The 26876-nt window shown below is 35.0% G+C and overlaps 1 protein-coding gene across 3 annotated transcripts in view; it reads right to left on the bottom strand.

Annotated features, from left to right (window-relative positions):
- Positions 1–26876, bottom strand: part of Mvd (mevalonate diphosphate decarboxylase) — a 137938-nt gene that overhangs the window by 17836 nt on the left and 93226 nt on the right. For all 3 annotated transcript variants that reach the window (XM_090408722.1, XM_090408723.1, XM_090408721.1), the window contains 2 exons: positions 23357–23501; positions 18130–18300 (listed from right to left, as the gene is read on the bottom strand). In XM_090408722.1, coding sequence (XP_090264848.1) covers positions 18130–18300; positions 23357–23501 — 316 coding nt within the window. The remainder of the gene's footprint in view (positions 1–18129; positions 18301–23356; positions 23502–26876) is intronic.

The following is a 26876-nucleotide window of genomic DNA, read 5'->3' as shown; positions in this document are numbered from 1 at the left end:
TCAGTTCAAGTTATGTCCTCTCAAAGATACATCTGTGATCCCATAAGGGAATAAATATTTTCAACTATACTTTCGAACAAGACACAAGCATAAAATAAAAAGGTTTCTATTTAGCAATAATGTATCATGCGCAGCGGTAATAGCTCATTCAGTGGCAACCTCCCTCAGCAATCGGCACGTGTCTTCAACAGTTCCTCTGTTGATTTTGTGTTTGAGAAATGGGTTATTTGTGTATTAATCGTTAAATATTTCATGATATTTTGTGCAACATGGCCCCTACATGCCCAATCAAAAAACCTAGTGAAGAATCACAGAAAAAGAGGTGAGTAATTGATCTTGAAATGAAGTTACCAGTTATAAAGCAACATAAAGCTGGTAAGCCCGTTAATGTGATCACATATGACTTCAAATGGTCTCATTCTAAATTGACAACAATTTTGAAAAATGAGGTTACAATCATAGAGGCTGTGAAAGGATCTGCTTCCATTAAATTGACGATAGTGACGGAGCAAAGACAAGGTCCTATCAGTGATATGGAAAAGCTACTTGTATCATGACCTGAACCAAATGCACAATACCCCTTAGCACTATAACCATAACCGCTAAGGCATTAAGTCTCTTCAACATGTTGAAGGAGAAAGAAGGGGCCCAATTATGGCTATGAATCCATCACTTCTTCTGGTTGATTCAATTGATTCAAGCAGCATTTTGCACTGCATAATATTAAAATGTATGGTGAATCTGTAAGTGCCGATGAGAAGGCTGCCAAGGAGTTTGTGGAGAAATTGGATAAAACTATTATGAAGAAAAATTATTTGCCACAGCAAATATTTAATGTGGATGACTGCCTTGTTTTAGAAGAAAATGACCAAGCAGACATTCATCCACAAAAAACTAAAATCTATGCCTGGTTTCAAAGCTCTTAACAACCATATTATGGTTCTCTTAGGGAGTAATGTGGCTGGATATAAACTCAAAGCATTAAGCATTTGAGATATAGCACAGTCAGAATCCATGAGTCTTCAAAAACATTAGGAAGTACTCTTCCAGTTCATTATAGGAGCAATAAGAAGTCATGGATGACTCAAAAATTGTTTTAGGATGCCTTAATCAACTGTTATGCCAGTGAAATGGAAAGCTATTGTGGGAAGAAAATGTAGAATTTCAAATTTTATTAATTCTAGATAATGCTCCGGGTCATCCACCTTACATTCGTGAATTTCACCCCTAGATCAAGGCCATGTTTTCTCCCTCCAAACACTGCTTCAACCGATGGATCAGAAAGTTCTTGCAGTGCTTATGGCTTATTATCTGCAGAGAACTTTTTTGCAAGTCATTTCTGCCACTAAAGGAAGTGATCAGACTATTATGCAATTCTGGAAAGCATTCAATATTTATCATGCTATTAAAAATATTGTTGTGGCTTGGGAGAAAGTGATCTCTCAATGTATGAGTAGCATATGAAAAAAGACATTAAAAGGTTTGTGAATGATTTTGGAAGTTTTGAAAAAAAATGAAGACCTTTGTAAATTGAGTGAAGAAATAGTGGGCCTAGCAAACAATCCGTCTTGAAATGAATGATCATGACATAATTCAACTTATAGAAAGTGCCCCTGAAGAGTTGACCAACGAAGAATTGGTCGAACTGGAGGGACAGTGTGTTGCAGAAGAGGAAGAACTGCAGCCTTGTCCTTCACATGGCAGTAATGCACAGTACAGTTTTATAAGGTTTAAAAATTAAAATGACAGTATACTTATTACAGTTAAGTCCCTAACCCCCTATAACTTTGTAGATTTAATGTACGACTTACTACATCCTGCTGGATAGAACGGAACCCCAACGTGAGCCGAGGGATGACTATATACGAGGGCTGTTCAATAAGTAATAAGACTAATTTTACTGTCGCAAAACCACTCATCACAAAATTAATTTCTGTGGAATAAAGAAATGTTGCTGTCTGTATTAACAAAAGAGGTCGACAGATGGCGTATACGGGCTGATGCGCCAGAGTGTCACGTGACTAAACGCAAGCTTGTTTCAGGCGTGCCTACAAGCCGTGACCAGTCATCGAAATGGAAGCATCCTTGGAACAGCGTTATGTGATTAAATTTTGTGTGTGTTTGCAAAAATCTGCATTGGACACTTTTAACATGATACGTGAAGCTTTCCACGATGAAGCAATGTCGAGGGCAAGTGTTTTTCGCTGGCATAAAACTTTTAAGGAAGGAAGGCAAAATGTGGAAGATCTTGAACGTGAGGGAAGACCTTCAACGTCCATTACAGAAACAATGATCAACACAGCAGCGATTATCATCAAGGAGGATCGCAGAATTACAGTATGCCAGCTGCATGTTGTCTTGAATATTTCTGTGGGAAGTGTTCACTCAATCATGGTTGAACATTTAGGAATGAAACGTGTTTGCACCTGATGGATTCCCAAACTCTTGACACCAGAGAATGCAACATCGAGTGGATGTGTGCACAGAATGGAAAGAAAGACTGGAACAAGAAGGCGACAACTTCTTAAAACGAATCATTACAGCAGATGAAGCTTGGTTGTATCACTATGCCCCTACAATGAAACAACAAAGCAGTGAATGGAAGCATCCATCTTTGCCTACCGCTAAGAAAGCAAAAACTGTAAAATCGGCTGGTAAAGTTATGACCATAATGTTTTTTGACTACGAAGGCATTGTTTACCAACACGCTGTAGAACCCGGGAATACTGTAAACGGCTCATACCATGTGGATGTTTTATGGACAATGGTACAGCACATCAAAAGGAAGTGTCCATTGCTGAAGAATGGCTTCTTATTGCACCACGATAATGCAAGGCCACATATTGCTGGTGGTGTAGTGGACGTTTTGCAGAAGAACACATAGATATCCTACCACACCCTCCATACAGTCCTGATCTCACACCGTGCGATTTCTGGCTGTTTCCTCAGCTCAAGAAACCACTAAGAGGCCGCCATTTCGAAAGCAACAAAGCATGTGTAAAAGCTGCAGAGGTGGTTTTGAAAGCACTCTCAAAAAATGGACTTTCACACGTGTTTAAGAAGTGGACGCAATGTTGGGACAAATGCACCACATCTCATGGTAGTTACTTCGAAAAAGCCCATGTAAATGATGACGATTAAAGGTAATCTGTTTTCTGTATAAATATATTGAACAGCCTCCATATATATATATATATCATGTGTATAAATTCTTTCTTTCCAGTAATAAGCCTAGTGGCCTTTTGCAGTTTCTTCCCATCTTTTCAAAGGCCATCCTCTATTCCTTCTCCCATGAAGTCGATATTTCTGTCTCTCTCTCTCTGGGGGAGTCTTCACTCATTCTTTCTGTATGTTGTCTCCATCTCTCTATATATAAAGATCAATGTAGCCTAAAACAGATATCACCTTTTTTTTTGTAAAAATTTAAAAGCATATCTGTCGAGTTGCATAAAATCTGTCTGAGTGCATAAGGCTCAAAAGTGGTAAAATAACGATTGTGCTCATTAAAATAATGAATGTAGTTGATTACAATATGATGTGTGTTTAAAGCAAATGAGCTTCATGCATAAGCATATCATCATTCCTCAACAGGAAGGTATCTGTGAGATAAAAATGACCTACAAAGAGCTAAGCAAGAACACCTTCTTCTCTACAAACCCTCTGCAGACTGGACTGCCATAGTTTAATTTCAGACTTAATCTGTATAACTTGTTCTCTTTGTCATGATGTTTGCCACTTTGTCTTATGGCAGTGATTTGTGTAAGAGACAAGCAGATGATTGCATCTTAGCAGATGAGTTAACATAGCTGTCAGGTCACATTGGGATCAAGGGACCTGGGACCCAACACAGATGGAGCCTCCCAACAGAAAAAATGTTGAATCTGGGAACAGGATAAAGGGGGGGGGGGGTTGCTAACGATAGCAGAGGAATTAAAGCTAAAAAAAGTAGAAGTACATCATTAGAACAGGAATTCAGAGGGCAGTTCATTTGAAGCTATCTGGTGTGAGATAGAAGCCAATAGGACTAAATATGTAACTGGTTGCTGCTATAATTCAGGAGGTATATGGGAGAATGTAGATGATATGCACTTTCTACTTAGCACGATGAGTACAGGTCAATTAATAATTATGGAAGATTTCATCTATGGGACATGGACCAGGAAGAGGAATGGCCACAAGCAGGGAAGGAAATGGAATTTACACAGCTGCTGAGAGGTAATTACCTGAGACAACATGTAATGGAGGGGACATGAGGTTCAAGAGTGCTGGATCTGATCATTAAATCAGAGAAACTAACCAATTCTAGCTATGCTTACTTCATATGGAGAAAGTGATCTGTAGTCTTGACCTTGGAAATTGTCAGACGTGCAGAATTTTCTGTTAAGGGATATATGTGGAATTACAAAGCAGGTGATTATGACAAGCTGAGGAGATGGCTTTCAGCAGAGCCATGGAATAAGAATTTGGAGGGGGAGGTGGTGAAGGAGTGTTTGAAGAAAGCAATATCTGAATGTATACCTAGAGTCGGAAGAATGAATCGGGTAGGAGTTAGATGGATGAATAGCTTCATAAATTATCACTTCGTTAAGTGAATTCCACGAGAATTCATTAAGTAAGAGTTGTACACAAAGAAAAGTATGTGGAGGATTTATAAAGAAAAAGGTAATCATCATGCCCATAAGCGGTATAAGGCACAGGCAAGAAGGGTGTGACCAGTATGGTAAGGAAAGCCAAAGCTAATTATGAGAGATAGCTAGCTGATGAGGCCAAAAGAAATCCCAGAGTTCTTTCGCTATATGGCAAGTAAAAGGAGAAATAACTCTGGAAGGATAACTTTAAAAAGTGCTGATAGTGTGGTGGTAACAGAACCAAACCAAATACTTGAATTACCGAATGAACATTTTTCAGGGGTGTACTATCTAGGTCAGGGCTATCCAAAGCACTGCCTGCATGCAGCATGCCTGTGGGTTTTGATTTTCACAAGCGAAAAAATAAAATGATAATTTGAATCAAATGCGTATTAGATATTTTAATTTTATCACTAATCGATAATCTCGATGTTGGTAATTTTATTTGGTGCTTTTACATCACATATTTGCGTCTAATATTTACATCAAATATTAGACGTGTCAAAGAAGATTTCTTACACTGTTTTGTTCAAACGTGCATGCTCTGGGCACTCATGGGGAACGTGAGCGCACGATTATTGCGCAATTAGTGTTTTTTATTTGTTCAGCTTTTGAAGTTGTGTCGCTGCTACTCACCAAATTACTAGATATGCATTGTGGTGCGGCACTTGAATTATCTAAGGTTGGACAATCCTGATCTAGGTTGTGACATTGACTGATAGGAGGATAGAAGTTAAAAAAATTGAGGTGCTTAAAATATTGCATAACCTCAATATGAACACAGCCCAGGATTAGATGGCATATCGATCTGTATATTAAGAGAATTTGCATGGGAATTATCAGCTCCTGACCAAACTGTTTAATTTAAGCCTCAGTACTGGGAACGTGCCAATGGAGTGGAAGGGCAAAATAGTCCCTTTGCATAAAGGAGGCTCCAAGACAGAAGTAACAAATTATATGCCAATCAGTATCTCAGGAGTGGTGATTAAGGTATTAGAGAAATTGGTGAAAGACAGAATTCAGGACTGAGTGGATAGGCATATGATACTCTTGTTAATAATTGGTGTAATCCAGGATATTCATAGATATTATCTTAATATTTAATCCTACCATAGAGATGATCTCTGTTCAACAATTATTTTTAATTTATTTCCGAGTGTACCTATATGTTATTATATTAAAAATTTTTTTAAAAAAAATTTTAAATATTCAACCTATATCTAACAAAACTTTTAATGCTTATTCCTAGATCTTAAAAAATAACGTGATTCTTGCTCATCATTATTTACACTTTAATCACTAGTTTCAGAGTCATCTGATGCTACAGATAATTCTGAATTTTCTTCTTCCAATTTACTATACTTACAAATTTCATTTCTATACTTTTCAAATATATCATTTAAACTATTTGAATTATGCTCTAAATCTACAGAATCATCACTATCGGAATCAATTTCTACAGGTTTCTGAGATTTTTTATTCTTACTAACCAAATTAGAGGTATTTTCACATTCCTCTGGCTTACTTAACTAACCTATGATATTCTAGTAGCAAATATCAGGATTTCAGAACACAAAGACTACATCCAGTTCCACCAGTACAGCCACTCTGGGCTGGCAGACCATGCCTTAGATACCCACCATAAAATTCGTTGGAAGAAAACAAAAATAATTCATCGCAGCAAGTTTAAATACGAAAGATTATTCAAAGAATCTTCAGCAGCTCTAAAAAACGTTCCTAACCTCAACAAATTTGGGTGCATGAAACTACCCCAAATTTGGGAGACTTACATTATGAGAACTTCAGCCCAGCTGCCAAGACTACCAAATTAGCCCACCAGAGGGCACCATTAGGACTTGAGGAACAATATTAGTTTCTTGCTTTCTTCCTCATTTGCTTTGTGCCTGCGTGCACATACCATATCTTTATGTTCCTGAAGATGGCAATGTGACATTGCCGAAATATAGAAGTTATTCATTAAAGTTACCTTTAATTAATATACTTTATGTGCGTTGTTAATTCCGTAAACTAATCACCAGCTATGATATTCTGCTACTATTTCATCCATGTTAGAGTCAATTTGTTTATCTTGACTCTTACATTGTACATTATCTGAATTATGTACCTTGGGATTTCTAAAATTTCCTGCATTAGGGTTTATTTTAACAAAATTTAATTTTCTCCTTTGCTGCATATTTGAATTATGAACTTTAAAACTATTCCCTTTCCCGTTATCTGATTGTGAATAAGATGCAAAATTAGTACTAGGAAAACAATGCTCATCTTTCAATATTTTATTCATATTGTCTCCTAATGTAACTAAATTTCTACTTCCTAAAAAGTACCTTTTTAACCTATCAGAGTGTACACATAAAATTTTACTAGGATTTTTGACATCTTGAATCCTAAAATTCACAGGAGAAAATTTGTCTAAAATTCTATATGGACCTAAAACTTTCCTTCCTAATTTCCCAACTCTTTTTATACTAGATTTATCATCTAACAATACTAAATCACCTGGTGCAAATGACTTATACTTTCTAAAATGATTTATATACTGCCTAGTTTTCTGAGAACTTAATTCTTTATTCACCTTATGAATAACATGAATCTTAGATTTTTCCTCATCTTGATTAAAATGGTTATTTCTAGACGATTCAAAATCATCAGATTCTAGAGATCTAGATAAGCAATCAGCAACTGTATTTCTTTTTCCTGGAATATAAGCCACATCAATATTATATTCCTGCAGTTCCACTGCCCACCTAATTATACATTGATTTTTATCCTTCATAGTACTTAGGAATGACAGAGGCTGGTGGATCAGATCTTATTTGAATAGGTTGTCCTAACAATAAGTATCTAAATTTTCTCAATGGAAAAATTATTGCTAGTGCTTCCTTCTCTATGGCTGAATAATTCAATTCTGGGCCTGATAATTTTCTACTTATAAAAGCTACTGGTTTAAAATCTTCTCCTTCTTTTTGTTCTAGTACAGCAGCAATGCAATCATTTGAAGCATCAGCAGAAAGATAAAATACTTCACCAAACTTAGGATAAACGAGAACTGGAGCTTTAGTCAATGCCAGTTTTAGTTTGTCAAATGCTTCTTGTTGAGCTTCACCCCAATTGAATTTAACACCTTTCCTTGTCAAGCACAGCAATAGCTATGAACAATTTGGAATAAATTTCCTATAGAAATTTAACATGCCAATAAATCTGCGAACTTGTCTAACTGTTTTAGGAGGTTTAGCTGATAATATGCCTTCTACATTTGACTGAGTTGGCATAATTCCTTTGCCACTGATTTTATGACCTAAATACTCAACTTCTTTTAAGAAAAATTGGCATTTAGAGCACTTTAAAGATAGATTTGCCTCATCTAATATCTTTAAGACATTCCATAGGATTTTACAATGGAATGTCTTAAAGATGAAATTTTATCCCTTGAAAATAGATGACTCCACTTCCCAACATATCTGATAAGACAGAATTCATTAAAGACTGGAATGATACAGCAGAATTTCTTGCACCTTGTGGTAATCGACATAGTTGATATTTCTGCCATCTAGTAGTAAATGCAAAGTATTTTCTGTCTTCCTTCTTCAAAGGAATCTGAAAGTAGCCAGAATTCAAATCCAGTTTTGTAAAATATTGTGCTCCTTCCAAACATATCAATAATTCCTCAATTTTACACAGAAGGAAATCAATAGGCTTTGTGACCTTATTGATGGCTCTCAAGTCTAAGACAAACCTCAGGCTTCCATTGGGTTTTTCAATTAAGATGAATGGACTGTTCCACTGAGAATTTGACTTCTCAATTATTCCTGCCCTTTCATATTCCTGTAGTAGTTTCTGGCAATGCTCCATATATTTCAGTGGAGTCTGATATTGCCTAATATAAATAGGAGATTGAGTACAAATTTGCACTGAGTGTTCTACTGCATTAGTGCAAGACATTGAAACAATATCCTCTGTGAAAACACCAGAGAAAAATTCAAAGGCAGGTTTAAAGAATTTCAGAATTCTATCCCTTTCTTCACTAGTAATTGCTGATTTCATTGAATTCTGCACCAAATTCTCTTTTAATTCCTGAATATTTTCCTTCTCATCTTTCTTTAGAGTCTCAATATTAAACACTTGATCATTATCATTAGTGTCTTGAAAAACTTCAGGAGACTGCTCTAATTTTCCTCTGTCACCTGATTTCCTGTCTAAACAGCATTCTAGTCCACACAAGGACACTGTATTATCAACAAAATTACATGCAAAACCATAGCGTTTCAGAAAATCAATTCCAAATATTACTTGTACATTTGGATTTGAGGATTCTGGAAGAACAACTAATGGATGATAAACTTTCAATGGAAAACAAGGAATTGAAATAAAAACATTGATTTGCTTATCAGCTGAAATTTCTTATTCAAATATTCCCTTTAATTTAATTGGATAACTTAAAAATGAAATATCATTTGGAATTAGAGATTTCATTTTGTTAAACAAGTTATAAGAAATGAGTGAGATATGTGCACCTGTGTCAAGCAAGATTTCACGAGGCACATCTTCAATAAATCTTTGTAGAACTGCCAAAGGATTACCTCTGTAATATTAGCACAAGGAGCTAATACTACACCAAACTCTCTTTTAGGGTTGGAGCTGTCTTTAGCTTTACCCATGTCTAGTGAGTAGTTTGATATTTCTGTCCTTGCCAATATGATATTGGAATAATAATTATTTCCAGATTTTTCTTTATTCTCTGATTTCTTATATTGAAAACAAGATTTATCCCTAACATAACAGTCTTTAGCAAAATGACCTAGTTTATTGCATCTAAAGCATTTTGAAACATATCTCCTATGAGATGTTTTATTCCTGTCAATACCATTAGATTTACAAGAGAAAGATTGATTATCTGTAAGATTCTTGGATATTGTTAAATCTGATATCATCTTAAACAGAAGTTCTTGTCCTTTTACTATTGGTCTCTGTTGTCTTTCTATTTCTTCACTAAGAAATGTTTTCAATTCCTCTAAATTTCCCAAATCATGTAATTGTACTTTGGAATCAGATTCTGGAACATTTTCTGTTAGATTTACAGAAATTTTCTTAGACTGTTTCTTAACACCTTTTAATTTATGAAACTTTCCTTCTCTCACTTTATCTGCAGCCACAATGCTAGGAGAATGAGTTTGATTATACTGAAAAGAATTTACCTGCTTATTATTTTCAGAATGAAATATCTCTCTAAATCTCTCTTCCTTTTCTTTAACAAGTTCAAAACACTGTTCAAGATTTGTAATCTTTTTCTTGTATGCTGTTTCTTTCAAATTATCTTTAAGGCCAAGCCTAAATTGATTAAACAGCAACCATTCCAAAAAGGATCTCTCTTCATGTGAAACATTAAATTTATGAGCAACTCCAAAGTCTATGATAGTATTCTGAAACAGACTCCCTATTACTTTGAATGCACTGATGAATTTTCCAAATGTTAGGCCCTAATTCTCTTACACTTGAAAATTCTGATATTAGCAGACTTTTAAATGATGCATAACTGTCAGTGTCTCTCAGTAAAGGAGATGTGTTTAAGAATGTTTTGGCTTTGCACAACAATTTATTATGAAGTATAATCAACAAATGAAAATCTGACCATTTTCCCAAATCTCTAATTTTTTCAGCATATCCAAAAAATGTTTCTATGCTTTCACTACTATCTCCTGAGAAAGAAAGTTGGATTAATTAACCTAAAAAATTCCTCATCTTTAATTGAAGAAACTTCACAACTAAAATTGCTATCTCCTGTAGCCATTTTACATGAGTCAAGATTTACTTTCTGGATTCTAAAAATAAAGTTAAGTCATAACCAATCCTGTCAGCGACTGCACCATTGTTAATAATTAGAGGATTTTTATATAGATAGAGTATTCATAGATATTACTTAATATTTAATCCTACCATACAGATGATCTCTGTTCAACAATTATTTTTTAATTTATTTCCAAGTGTACCTATATGTTATTATATGCACAAGGGTTCACTCCAATTGGTGCAATGATCTTAACTCTTTCTTTCAGAATCCAAATAATCACTGACTCAAGACCAAAATACAAAATAAACACATTTAATATAACAAAAACAATATATATATATACACTTCAAACAAATATTACATAACTAACCACAAATTAATTGTATCTAAGGCCTTTTAAAAATAAACTTACACTTAAGAATAGACTAAACACTTTGTTTGCACAATCACAAAATGTTCATAGCCAGTTTCTCTCTGTGTCAAGGCTCTTTTCTGAAGATATATGACTCTATTCTTCATTTTCACAGGATCCTTTTTCATCACTCATGTAGCACACATTAATTCTTCCGAACTTAATTCTGTCTCTTTTCTTCAGTAGAAATAATAGTCAGATCCGGCATCCTTAATACAGATGAAACTTCCTAATCAGAGTTTTCTCGAACATTCCTTTAGAACATAAATAGCAATTTCTTCTTTTATTCACTAATACTCATTGACAGTCTTAACTCTTCCATTTAAAAAAAAAACTTACAGTTCTACAATTTCCTTTTTGGAATCTACTATAAATCTTTCAATTAGTGTTTCCTCCAATATTCCGTTTAAAACTGCATATAGCAATATTTTCTTTTATTTATCCACATACTTATTCCACATTAAAACTTAATGGTTCCACGATTCCTTTTTTGGAATATACTATTAATTTTTCTCCAACTGTCACATAAAAAACTTAAGTTCCTCCGAACCTAAATATCTGCCGGTCTGTGTTCTAAATTCTTTCTGAACACTCTCTTGTTTACAGCCGTTACTCAGTTACCCAATGCTTTTCTGTTTACTCTCTCATTGCTTCGATACCGAACTTGTCAACTGTCAATCACACATCAAACTTCTCGGCGAGCATGCACACTCCATGAAACTGGTGAGCAAGAAATTAGGTATAAATAATGGCTGACACATTGTCTCCGTTAGCGACAAGAGAGAATGTCTTCATAAAAACACAAAACTTAATATTTTAAATTACAATAAAATTCTTGTAAGTAATACAAATATCAAATCCAGTAAGTATATCAATTTTTTAACTTCTTTACATATCACTTTTGACAAAACAATTTCCATAACGGGCACATTGCAAGTGCCGACAATGTGTGTTATGAAAACAAAACTAATAAACACACTAACATAAACAATACGTAAAAATATTCAGAATTTTAAATTATGATTATTTTTACACTCTATAAGGGACAACATGGTTTTGTCAAGGATCGGTTTTGCTTTAGTGATTTGCTTACTTTTTATAATGACGTGACTTTGGAGTTGGATAAGAGAAACAGCTACTCTGTGTTATTGCTAGACTTTGATAAGATTCCACATAGAACTCTATTACATAAATTGGAGCAAATATGAATCTGGTGATTTGCATTAGAGAGTGGATGATGAACAGATATCAAAGACTGGTTTATAAAAGAGTTGAGATCTGGTAAAGGCAAGTGACCAGTGGTGTACCACAGGGCTGAGTACTTGGTTCTCTGTTATTTAGTTTTTATATCAATGATATAGGAAATGATTTGAGGAAATATTCAGTTGTGGACAATATCCAGGATGATCCTAAACTAGGAAGAGCAATGGTAAATTAGGTTGATGCAGAGATCCTGCAGGAAGACTTAAACAGATTAGCAGTATGGGAAAAGGTAAATGGCTGCCAGTGTAATGTGGCCAAGTGTAAGGTGATGCAATTTGGGAAGAGATCAGAAGCTGTGTACTATATTGATCGAACTGTAATAGGAACTAATGGGTGCCAGGGGCTTGGGTGTGATTGTGGATAGGAAGTTGAAGTTTAGAGGGTATATTGTGAGTGTAACAAAAACAGCACATCAGATTACATGGTTGTTGACAAACACACTAACAAGCAGGGATAGAGAGGTTATTATTCTCCTATATAAGGATCTAATAAAGTCACATATGGACTACTGCACATAGATCTGGACTCCAGAATTCCGTAGGATGAAGAAGTTGTGGAGAGGATCCAGAGGCAAGTGACAAAGATTGTGGGAGGTCTGTGGAATGCTCCCTATGAGAATAGATTGACAGTCTGTAGGCTTCAAAAATTAGCTGATAGGCAAAAAAATAGGAGATAAGAGAGAAGCATTTAAGTTATTAAAGAGGTTTTATAGGATTAGCACTGACGACTCTTTTCAGTACATGGCAAGAAGGGAGAGTACAGGGGGTCACCAGTGGAAGCTGTATAAGAGTGTGGTTCGCAAGGGTGTTAGGACTAGATTTTTTGCTTGAAGAGTGGTGAATAGGTGGAATGGATTCACTAATTCACTAATGAAGCACCCACAACCACCTCTGGTTTGACAACCAGAGGTGGTTGTGGGTGCTTCATTAGTGAATAAATTTAAGGAGAGGTATGATAGGTATCGTGTGAATGACAGCTAGTGAGTGAATAATGGATCTCCTGCGATGAATCTTCTGACTCCATGAAAATACCTGTATAATAATAATTATGCAGTCAGGAAAGACAGCAGCAGATCCCACTAGAGACTTTGGGGTGGAATGTTTTAACTAATCTGAACGAAGAAAAGTTGCATGATGGAATGTAGATCTGCCAAATTGTGGTCGAGTACTTAGTGGCCCCCATGGAGCATTGTGTACTCTGATTTCTGGAGATTGTATTAATATTTTTATTTGCAGACCAATGGTTTCATCCAAAGGGATGGATGGATGAAAGTCTGACAGGTATTTTATACGTTTATATTTTATAGATTAAAGTTTAATTTAATTTATATCCTGTGTATGTTGTAAATTCCTTAACTTATTTAATAAGCAGGTATTTTATTTATTTCTCACTGATAAAAAATTATTGGTCCCTGATGGTTTGGTAGGAAATTTATTTTAGTCACATGTCAAAGTGACAAAAATGGTTCACTTGCTTCAATGTAAAGACGAGAAAGAAGTGATGTTCGAAATGCCCCAGTTAAAGTTCTAATAGCCTAATGGAAGATTGGATCCAACCAATTGAATGTACTGTCTCTGGCAGAAGCACAGACTTAAGATCCATAACAAATCTTTCTCTGATATGTGCACAGTATTAACAAAGCAATGAAATCTGCCTGCACCTTAAGAAGTAGAAGCTAGAATGCAAAAAATGTTCATCTTCCTCTAGCACTGATCTTGCAGTTGAAGTATACAAGGCAGAAACCCCCATCTTTTTTTGCCAAATATGAGTTAAGAATTGTACTTCTCTTACAACTGGAATTGTAAAGACTAGAAAGAAGTGATGTTCGAAATTCCCCAGTTAAAGTTCTAATAGCCTAATGGAAGACTGGATCCAACCAATTGAATGTACTGTCTCTGGCAGAAGCACAGACTTAAGATCCATAACAAATCTTTCTCTGATAAGTGCACAGTATTAAAAGAGCAATGAAATCTGCCTACACCTTAAGAGGTAGAAGCTAGAATGCAAAAAATGTTCATCTTCCTTTAGCACTGATCTTGCAGTTGAAGTATACAAGGCAGAAACCCCCCATCTTTTTTTGCCAAATATGAGTTAAGAATTGTACCTCTCTTACACAACTGGAATTATTGTGTTTGCCCTAATCTTAGTTGTAGGTCAGCATACATACCATGTTTGTGGAAAAAATGCACCCAAGAAGTGAAGATCTGAACCCATATTTACACATGCCCAGTTTGGAATACGATCAATGTCTTGCTGCAACTGTCTCTCTCTCAATGACCCTCCTATTGTGAGAATGACAAAAGATGGTAAAGACATCTATATAAAGTTCCTTCCTTACAGTCAGGCAAAGTTGTTCTCTTATTGAGTTAACTCTGACAGCAAATAGCATGACACTTAACACAGCACTTCATGGAACCCTTGAAGAAAAGATCAAGAGAGAGAAGTTTTCAATAAAGAGAGGGAGGCTTCCTTTGAGACCAAATGAAACCACCCTCTTTGCCAAGCCTCCAAGCTTTGTCATACCCTTTTTCTTAGGAAAGCAGCTCTAATGGATGCTTCCAGTTGGATTTAATGATCTAGAAGAATGTTTTTTTTTAGAAGCACGATTATGTCTTGGGGAAAAAAAAAGCTGTTGCTTTCCACAAACCACAGAAAGATGAGTTAACCATTAATCCCTCAAGATCCTGCACAAGCAGCTGGATGGTAATTATTGGTAGTATTCTGAGATCCTTACCTGACTTGTAAAGGCAATAATAATTACCTTTTGCCAGGATTCCAAAATGCATTCTCATGGAAAATTTGTTGAATAAATAGAGTAGCTGATCCATGAAAAAATGAAGGATGGTGATAGATTTTAACCATCTCATAACGGATATCATCATGGCCCTACAGTAGATATTTAGCACTGAAGCAAAGTAGAGTAGCTTCTTTCTTGCACAGCTTATTGTAATCTTCCAGAGTGTTTCTAAGTGAACAGAATTAGATGTTTTTCTTCACTTTGCTCTTTTTTTTTGGGGGGGGGGAGGACAGGAATTCAAAGGTGTAAAAGGATGCTGATGTTTCATCAAACTCTCTCTGAAAGTATGCAATTGCTTTTGGGTAAACAATTGCTCATCCATTCACTACAGATCAAAGAAGGGTAAGGTGAAATATATACCCTTTATTTTCTGCATTTTATCCCAGACCTCTGGCATTCATTGATCTGGTAACAAATAGGTATGAAATGGATCCACATCCTGGTAGACTGAAAACAAAACTGAAGAAGAAAAAAGAAAAAAATAATAAGAAGACTAAGAACATGATAAAATATTAATCCCCCCCCCCTTGCCCACATGCTAAGCTGGTCTTATAGAATTCAGCAGTAATTCCAATCAAACCAATCACAAGCTATGCCTTATATCCTGCTATACCCAGGTAACGTTATCTTATAAAGTTCGAGCTTATAAGCTTATTGAAATCTGAACTGGCTTGAACAAAAAATTCAAGGTTTGGTTGCTAGAGCAGGATTTCTGGTGAGGAGGAACATTTTCTTTCTTTTTTCACTCTCTTTCAAGCTATATTGGCTGCTCACTTCACACAACCATTCTTAATGCTATGCCTATGATCTTGTACTCACAGCATCTACTAGAGAAGACTTGTTGGAACTTCTCAACTAAGCAGTCAACTTCTTACAAATATGAGCATTAAATATCAATGTGGAAAATTAAAGTATGCTTTCTCTTGTCCTTTCAGATAGACACAAGAAACTGAAGGTGGAGAACTTTGAACTTCCCTGACATGTCTTTACATTCTATCTTAGTTCTGAAGGAGTGGAGGTACCTTGGTGTTCTCTTCTCTCGAACAGGCCACTCTTCTTTCCCATTTATTCAAGGATCTTTCCTCTCTTCTCTTCAAAAGTCTCACTTAAACTTCAACAGTATCTCTTCATTGTGAATTACTTTTTCTAACTAGACTCTATCATAGGTTCATCCTAAGTAAAGTCTATCTCAGTACTCACCCAGATAAATGAGGCTGTTCGATCATCAGTCCATTCTTGATTGTATCTTCCCCATGATGTACCATTAATATTTTTCTTTGCACTGTAAACCATGGAGGTTTTGGGATCTTGACATGCCTCCGGATTGGTGCTTAATGGAAGGATATTGATTAGAGCTGCTATGACTAAACAAAAGAGATGAGCTATAATGTTACAACATTCAGTCGATGAGACTGCACTGCATTACAATAATCTAAACATGTCCTCTCCCTCAACGGATCAGGGATGGAACTTGTCTCCTGCCTGGATTCAAATATATAGATTTAATTAAGACAAGAATCAGTGATCTGCCAACTCAAGCTTGTACAACCCAGGAAAGAAGTGATAACAAGAATTATAGAACAAGTTTACAGCAGTATGGAAAATTGGCACATATTGCTCACTCAATGTTATCACACATGTAGATTACATGTCAGAAGACATAATGCAATAATGAGGGTTACAGAGAATAAGTAAAAAAACAAAGGTTGGATAACAGCAGTAGTACCCCACTATAGGACTAACATTAGGTTGAAGAAGCCTGACAATCTTGTACAAATTGTGGTTGCCCAGTACTCACTCACTATCCTCCATTAGAGAAAGCTGGCTACTATGCCTGAAGCCAAGACTTGATGCATCTGCTTCAAAGCTACCATCACATTTTACCAAAATTAACTTTGAAACTGTATCCTTTAGAGCTATATGGTGTCAAAGTTCTATGGACTTATTATGCTTTGGATTCTCTTGGTCTGAATTTGAGATACTTCTGCATGACTTGTAAGCATGCTGACATCCTGGTGAACTTCAAACAAAATAACTTCTTAATTACCAGGCTTGGAACTGGATAGCACAGGATATTTTTGGGACTTAGACCTCTTCCAGTTCTACATGTGGGACCATAGTATGTACACTGTTTTCAGTGGAAAATAAAATAAATTTACTACATTTCATGGATGGAATTAAAATAAAAAAAAAAATTAAAACAGCTTGTCTTTCAGAAATGGAATTTTTGGGAATCACTAGAGGACAAGGTAGTTAATCCCATCTATATAATCTGCTCTACCAGGTGTGTGTGAGTTCACAATTGGATTTGTCAGTTTGTGGGAGAAAAGCCTTACACTCTGGAATTCTGTTGTAGGTTGATTCTTTAAAAAAAGTACATAAAACATAGTAGTAGCTTTATAAAACCTATAAACCTTTTTTTAATGTGACTTCCACCCACAGAAGGTTATAAACCTAAAGTACAGTAGTACTGTGAGCAAGTTAAGGATTTTCTTGTTATGAATTTATTTATACATAATCTGGAAACACTACTCTAGAAACCAAACATAAAACTTTTTCAAGCTCAGTGTGAGAACGCCACCACCACTCTGCTTACTGGAGGCCTGATGCTTGAAAAAGTTCCATGTTTGGCCTCTTTGCAGATTATGTAAATATATATATATATATTTACATAATATATTTATATTTATTTAGATTTATTTACAAGTATAACATCATGTGCACAAAGTAAAGAGCTGACATTAACACCTCCAATTTTGATATCAGGTATAATACCACTTTCCTTCATAATGTGATCCTTATAGATAATGAATAACAGAGGGGATAATGTACATCCTTGTCTGACACCAGATTTAACATTAAACCATTATATATATATACACAAACATAAAATTAAAAATTAAAATTAAACCCTTAACTCACCCATGATACTAAGGAGCTATTACATATACAATCTTTAATGGGTGGAATCAAATAAAGAACACAAAAGGCAGTCTTCTCCTTCATTCCTGGAAATGTGTGCATTTTTCTTTTTGCAAAACAGCATACTAAACCAAATAGATTTAAGGCAAACTAAATTTCCAGTAACAGCCTTGGCTACTGACAAAATAAAAACAGTCCCTAGATCCATGTGCTGGAAGATGACTTAGCAAAGATGAGACAAAATGAAATGCAAAAATGATATACCAACATAATCTATTATCTATTAATATCTATCTATTACCTTCATTGTAATTTCAGCAAGCAGATGAAAATTTTTATCTTTAATAGCTTTGGTAATAGCTTTTATTCTCTTTGGAACTATATCAGAAGCTCGATATTTAAGAAATTTACTAGTGAGAACACTCTGCCTCATTCCAGATGTGCTGCTGATATCTTTCTTTTTATCATTAATCTAGTAACATCAAAAATTTATATTAGTTTTCTGCAAGAAAAGTATACTCATATTTGATAACTAAAAGTGTTTAAAGAATTAATAGTACCAGATAACTATGAAGATTGTAGTTATAAAAATAAATAATGTGAGGTAAGGCTCATAGATTTATTATAAAATTAGACAAACTCTGACATGTTTTACCATCCATCACTCATAACATCATCAGAAAAAGCAGTAGAGAACATTAACATAAAAAAAGATCTGAATATTTAACTGTTTCTTTTCTTCTTTTTATGAAAGCAACTGATAACATAATAGTTATGCATGTCATTTGATACATCATATGTTATCTGAGTACTGTTGCATAATATCTGTATGTAGTTATTGGGATAGAAGAGGTCTTGTTCATAACATCTGGAAGTCTCTTATTCATTTATGTAATACACAAGACCTCTTCTTGTATGAATCACATGGTATCTTGAACAGGAGATGCCTTAAACACACCCTAGCGAAAACGTCTTCCAAGTATGACATGAAAGTAAGCCAATCCATATCATAACGTTCACAGAGGATGTGTGAAATGAGCAATGAACCACATTTATCTTTCCTTTTATGGTCCACATCACCTACATGCTCTTTCTCATGGATTTCAAACTTTGCCCTGTCTGACTGATGAAAAGCTAAATATAATGCCAAATAACATCCAAGACAAGAGATACTGCTATATTAAGATGTGATAGAATACCTATCTTTAGGAGTTCTATCTTTCATGGAAGTAAAACAAAAACAGCTGAGTTCTGGAAAATAGCTGGAATGAGTTATAAACCACACTGCAAACTGTAACTTTCTGTTTTCAAGGAGAATTTCTTGACAGGAAGCAGCATATTCCAACATTCTTCTCCTAAGCTTAGAGCTCCTGCCTATGTTGGAATCAACTTCTTCAGTGGTGATCTCTAATTCCAACAAATCTCTTCGTCTTCATCAACTTCCTGATATATATCCTCAAGGGGTGTACAGGATATAAGAATACTACATGAAAAATTTAGGCAATAAGGCAATTTCTACTGTATCAATCCACCTATATCTTGGTCTTCCTCTGGGTCTTTTTCCCACCAACTTGGCAGAGAACACTTGTTTTGCTAATCTTTCCTCTCCCATTCTCTTTAAGTGACCATACTACCTGAGAATAGCTCTGCTCACACATTCCTGGATGATGACAGTGGCAAGTTCTTTCCTGATATGCTCATTTTTAATATGATATTGCCATTGATGCCATCTGTTAATGTCCCTAATCTTTCTCAGGACTCTCATATCTGCAGCCTCTAGTCTTTGATCAAGTGTTTTACTTCTGACCCAGCTCTCAGATCCATAAGTTAAAATTGACTTGAATACTGTCTTGTATATAGCTAATTTAGTGTTTTGACTAATTTCTCTCTTATTCCATATAAATTTATTCAGTTGACTGCCTACCATACCAGCTTTGTTGATTCTATTGTATATTTCCATATTTAATTTACCATCTTCACTAAAAATTGTGCTTAAGTAGCTGAAATGTTTTACTTGTTCTATAAGGTTCTCCATTCACAGTGCAGTTGATATTTTTAATACTTCTGTCTATTTTCATTGTCTTGTTACTGCTGACCTTCATACCATATCTATGTATTGCACCAGTTATTCATTATAGTCAGAGAATCTTGCAGATTTGTACTAGATTTATTTACAAGTATAACATCATGTGCACAAAATAAAGAGCTGACATTAACACCTCCAATTTTGATATCAGGTATAATACCACTTTCCTTCATAATGTGATCCTTATAGATAATGAATAACAGAGGGGATGATGTACATCCTTGTCTGACACCAGATTTAACATTAAACCATTTTCTTGTACTTCTTTAATTTTCTAACTGCTGACCTACAACTCAGACTAAGTATAGCTTGATATAATACCCCATTGACATAATATAACTGTAGCATTTCGAATAGCTTCTCTCTTGGCACCTTATCATAGGCCTTTTCCAGATCTACAAAACTTAAATACAGATCTTTGTTATATTCCCATGATTTCTCAACTATTTGTCGTAAAGTGAAAATCTGATCCTGACAACCTCTATGTGGCCTAAATCCAGCTTGTTCTTCACCAAGATTCTCTTCCAAAAAGCCTTCTCAACCATTTCTCAAGTATACTTGCGTAAATCTTACCAGAAACACTCAGTAGAGAAATACCTCTGTAATTCTCACATTCGGTTTTATTTCCCTTTTTATATATGAGTACTATGAGAGCTCTACTCCAATTTTCCGGAATTCATCCCTCTATCCAGGCTTTCTGAACTATGCAGTGCAGCCACTGTAAGACTTTTATACCTCCATACTTGAGCATTTCTGGTCGAATATCATCTATTCCTGTTGCCTTTCATTTCAGGCCTTTGATGGCTTTTTCTACTTCAAGTATGAAAATGTATTCCTGACTGCATGCCTGTCCATACTTGAAGCATTCTACTTCAAGTTTCATTTAGCAATTTTTCGAAGTAATTACTCCATACTTCAAGGATATCTTTTTCTCCTTTTTCATATCACCTTTATCATCTCTAATTTCTTTTACAGCACTCTTTCCTCCATTTCTGAGCTTCTTCAACATCCTCCAGAATATCTTGCCACCTTCTTGATATTTATTTTCTATGTTCTTACCAATGACTTTTTGTTCAGTTAGTTTTACAGTGTTTAGCTTTCTTGCATTTGTCTCTGTATTCTCTAAGAGCACAAGCTGACTTATTTTGCCAGGAACTCTTGATATGCTTTCTTCTTTTCTTTCACTGCCTTTTCACTTACTAAATAGGTGATATTTAGTGGCTTTTCTCAACATGGCATGCTCATTTCTTCTTGTGAAATGTCTGGCATGAATTTCTATAACAGACCAGTACCATCCAGTTGAAAATGTGTTTGGCTGTATAGCTGCCATCTTCAATCTTGTTTTAAGTTCTTTTGAATATATATATTTGTAGATTCTTTGTCTGCATATGCAATTGCTCTCTAAAAAGCTTCATATTCTTAAAGTCATATCAAACTCTTAACTTGTTAAACCATCAGGACTTGCATTAAATTATTTTACATTGCTTTCTTCTTTTGTTCTTTAATTTTCATAGCTTTTGGCCTTTGCTGACACCAACTTGAGGCTGATCAGAACATGTCATCTGTTCTGGTGATGCAGCCAATTCACCAACAACTTTTCCATTATGTTACTATGCATGCATGCAATGTAGGCAAAATTAACAGCATATAATGTATGCTTTGCTTGATCCCCCCCCCCTTATTATCGCTGATGGTACATATGGTATTTTCATATAACACACTCCTTGAACTGGAGTTGATTGGATGCTTTCAGAACTCTTTATCACATCTAGTTTTTTGTTCCAATGCTATGGACTTTCCTGGCCTTTTCTGCACTGTCAGATTGCACTATCACCTGTTGCACACTTCGAGGCTATTATTAATTCATTAAATTAACTCTACGTTAATAAAATTTATTGCAGTATTATGAATTTAATTGTGCTACAATGCCCAAAAATCTTGCAAGCGATGCTAAAGATGAACACAACACAGCATCATATTAATTTACAATATAAACAGTAATTCACAATTAAATATGTACAATCACATACCTCTGTTAATAAAATTCATGTGAAATACTTTACTAACAAATCAAAGTCACAGTACACATAACATACACATGAATAAATTTTTAACTTATTTCAGTACAAAGACTAACAACAAAGAGATCAAACACTGGACAGATGAAAATCCCACTGATATGCTCTTGCTCATGACCACCAGACTTTTCTCAAATGCTCCTAAGCATGTAACATTGGATGGGCAAAATAAAATAAAAATGATGAAATATAGGGTTACATAAGTTCAAATCCACATAAATCAAGCATATATAAACAGAGGACTTACTGTACATTCAACAATTTCTACTTACACACAAATTGCACATCTTGTTCTCACACTTTTCATCATCAAATTCTTGATGTGTGTACCTTTCAGGAGTGCATGGGATACTCAAATAGAACTATATGATAAGTTTAAATTGTCACAAACTGTTTATTGCCAATTAATCTCAAAATTAATTTATTTCTCAGAACTCCAATATTGTCAGATCTTATACTTCAGTCTTCTAAGGCTTCAGTCTTCATCAATACACCTAGATCTTGTGCATACTGTCTTCCCTTGGATGTTTTAACTGCCATCCTGCCAAATACCTGTTCAGATAACTTTTCCCATTCTATTTAAGTGATCATACCATCTTACATTAACTCTGCTCACAAACACACTCCTGAATGCTAACAATATCAAGCTCTTTCTTAATATCTTATTTGTTATTAAGATGCTGCCATCGATGCCATCTGTTAACTACCTATTTTTTCTCATAAGACCCTTCTAGTCTTTGATCAATGGTTTTGTTTCTAATCCCACTCTCAGATAAAGTTAAAACCACTTTGAATACTGTCTAGTATAGTGTTTAGTTTATTTCTAAATATTATTTCTAAAAAGTATTTCTAATTTCTTTCTTATTCCATATATTTATTCAACTGGCTCCCCACTATACCACATGATTTCATTAGAGTGAGTGTGAGAGAGAGAGAGAGAGATGAAATTCCATTCAATTATCTGTGCAGTGTTGAATGTTTAACTGCTCCACTTGTTGCACCTTATGTGACAAAGATGTACAACCCAATAGCAATAACTTTCAAATATACATAACATTATGAAAATTTTGAAATTAATTGCCAAAATTACTAAATTCATTTCAAAAAACTATGTGCTGATGCACAAAATTTGAAAAAAAAAAAAGTGCAGAACCTTGTATGAAAATATTGTTTTAAATTTTTATAAAACAAATTACTCAAACAACAATCCTACTGAGGAAACCCTCACTCCTGAAGGGTATTTAAGATAAGAAAGCCATATTAAACAATTTTGATTTCTAGTTATAAAATCATATGACTAATAATAGCACTATTAGATTAATAATTTCATTTTAGAAAATAAAATATTATTATTGTATCATTACCACCAAAATCAAAATTTTAAGCTCAGGCCAATGAATTTTGGGTGATATCTGTACAGCTATGGAATCTGATCCATCCTCTTTTTCTCCCATTTGCCATTGCACAAAACCACCATACATACTACGGCATGCACTGCCAGAACCTTTCCTAAGAAAATAATAATAATAACAATAATTTCAGAAGTTATATTAAAACATAACACATACCATGATTCATAAGTAGTAAATATCTATTTGATGTCAAAAAAAAGTAAAAAGAAATGCTTCACTGGATTTACATAATTAGAAAGAAACGTTGAATTTATAGATGGCCAAGACTTTTTTTTTACATGTTTATTTTTTATGTTTTACCAGAGAGCTAGGTTTTCTGAATTCAGTCGTTTGAAGTCAGTTTAAGATGCTTTTAAGGATGTTTTATGTTGTGGGCTTCACTGAATTCTGGAGTTTGTCAAGTTAGTTTTTTATTATCATTATTAATTATCTGACTTCCCATAGAGGCAAACAACTCATTGTGGGAGGTCTATACTCAATCATTGAGTCATGCCTTGAACCCATTCACAGTTTACACACTCAAATTGTACATATTTGGTCTGATGTATTAAAATAAAAAACTTTTATTGTTAAAAGACCAGAAGATAATGATAAAATACACAAAAAGCCAACAAGTTTCACTAGCCACTGTCTAGCATTTTCAAGACCGAACTGGTGTGAAAACAAATGCATTAAGTTACATGTAAAACATACACTTTAGTAACTGTTAAGGCTGTTACATTTAATCACTCGTGTTTGATGGCGTGCATGCGTTCGAATGCTTCAGTCAGAATCCGGTACATGACCACGTGTTGTGTAGTTTTTTGCATATTGTAGCTCTGTTGAACTGAGAGAGATGATGAGATTTTTCCATATGTCTTTAAGAATAATACCTTGATTTCTATTTAAATTATTGCCTGTGTGTAGTACCACAGCTGCTTCTTTGAAAGTTCTGTGTCTGTAGTCAGAAGAAGCAGCTGTGGTACTACGCACAGGCAATAATTTAAATAGAAATCAAGGTATTATTCTTAAAGACATATGGAAAAATCTCATCATCTCTCTCAGTTCAACAGAGCTACAATATGCAAAAAACTACACAACACGTGGTCATGTACCGGATTCTGACTGAAGCATTCGAACGCATGCACGCCATCAAACACGAATGATCAAATGTAATGGCCTAACAGTTACTAAAGTGAATGTTTTACATGTAACTTAATGCATTTGTTTTCACACCAGTTCAGCCTTGAAAATGCTAGACAGTGGCTAGTGAAACTTGTTGGCTTTTTGTATATTTTATCATTTATCTTCTGGTCTTTTAACAATAAACATTAAAAATTCTTTATTTTAGTTTACACACTCATTCAGGCAATGCATTCTACTCACCAATTCACTCTCTATGCAAAGGACCTACTTCTCACTTCCTTGCTCACTCTCCTTATACCACTCACATGGATGGCCTCTAGTTATATCTCTGCCTCCCTCTATGAAATATCGGAAATATCTTCTCCACATTAATTTGGTAACAACCCCTCACCAACATATATGTCTGAATCATATGCCCTCTTCTTCAGATCACAAGGCTCTGTAAGTTGCATTCCTTAAATCTTTCCTTATATCTGACATTCCACAGACCTGACACTAACTTAGTAAACCTTTTCTGGACCTTCTCCAATGCATCCTCATCCCCTGAAAATCAGGCAACTAAATCTCTGCATAGTTGTCCATACTGCTTGATCAAAGCCTTATATAGGGTAACCATAACCTCTTTGCTTCTGCATGTCAATGTTCTCCTCAGTATTGCCATAAAACATTGGGATGTTTTTACAATTTTAGCAATGCGACCCCTAAATGTCAAGTCTCTGTCCACCATCACTCCCAGATCTCTCATCTATTCCACCTCCTTCAAAATTTCTCTATTAATTGTATACTCCATAACTTTGCCTACCAAATTTTATGGCAAAATTTTCTCCTACTCCTTTAGTTTAAGTGGTCATATAGGAGCTTTACTGACATATGGTCCATTTTCCTCTCAATGGCCTGTCATAGCCATATATGACTCAATGGCGTGTCATAGCCATATAACTTGGCTTTTATGGAAACCTAATTAATGATGTGATAGAGTGGTTACTCCTATTTGTACACTATATCTGTCAATTGCATGTATTTTCTGATTGTTCATCTGTCTGGCAGGATGAAAAGTCCAAATTCCCATAAGAGAAAAATGTTGCTTCCTCCATATGAGATTGAATTACTTGCCTTTAGCTGAAAATCCCTTATAAAGGTTCTCATGTCCTACATGGGGATCTGAACTGAAGCCTTGCCAACCAAAGGGCATTGTTGTTATCAGCTGTTACCAACTGGACTACAGATGCTCTCTAACATTTTCTCGAATGCTAATAATATCCAATTCCTTTCGAATATCTTCATTTGTAATGTGGATATTACTGAAGCCACTCTCCTAATTTTCTCAACATCCTATTTGCTATTAAGTTTTTCAAGAATGATTGTACGAGGGTGGTCTGACAAGTTCTCAGACCATAGAAGGGATGCTTATGACATGTGATACATCTGTCATAAGCATCCATGTGAAATTCCATGTCATTCTATCATATCTGGAAATGGATAAAATTGAGTATTGTGTGGTTATAAAATTCTTTGTAAAAGAAGGTTTGCCAAAAGAAATTCATTTGAAGTTCATAAAAGTTTATGGGCATTCTTCTCCTTCATTTCTGATGATTAAGAAATGGGCTGCCGAGTTTAAACATGACCGTACCAACCTTAAAGATGATCCATGTGAAAGATGTCCAAAAAGTGTAACAACATCAGAAATCATTCATCAAGTGCAAGATAGATATGGTACTGGATGATTGGTGAGTCAAAGTGAGTGAAATTGCTGAGACTATAGGCATTTCAAAAGAACATGTAGGATATATTTTCATAAAGCAAATGAAAAAGCTCTGTGCAAGATGGGTGCTGCCCTTGCTCACAGCAGATCAAAAATGCACTCACATGAAAATCTCTGAACAGTACTTGGAGCATTTTAACAAGAATAAAACTGATTTTGTGGACTGATTTTACACGCCAGAATCCAAACAGCAGTCAAAACAGCGAACAGAAGCCAGTTGTTCAGCATCAAAGAAGATAAAGTAGATTTAATCAGCAAGAAAGGTCATGGCATCGGTTTTGCAATGCTAAAGGCATTTTGTTTATTAATTATCTTGAAAAGGTAAAACAATAACCGGGGAATATTATTCCGATCTTTTAACTAGACTAGATAAAAAAATTCATGAGAAAAAGATCCAGTTTGAAGTCCAGTGTTTTGACAATTTGAAACTTAAGGAATCTAGACTATGAATTATTGAAACATTCACCCTATTCCCTAGATTTGGCTCCCTCTGACTTCTATCTCTTCCCAAAACTAAAACTCTTCTTCGCTGGTAAGCGTTTTTCTTCGAATCAAGAGGTGATTGCTGCTGTAGAGGGGTATTTT

Source organism: Typopeltis vanoorti, chromosome 18 (assembly GCF_054136105.1).
Source record: "Typopeltis vanoorti isolate ZY-2024b chromosome 18, IOZ_Tvanoo_1.0, whole genome shotgun sequence".
Lineage (NCBI taxonomy): Eukaryota > Metazoa > Arthropoda > Arachnida > Uropygi > Thelyphonidae > Typopeltis > Typopeltis vanoorti.
The sequence above is the reverse complement of the archived record's forward strand: the minus strand, read 5'-3'. Positions and strand labels throughout refer to the sequence as shown.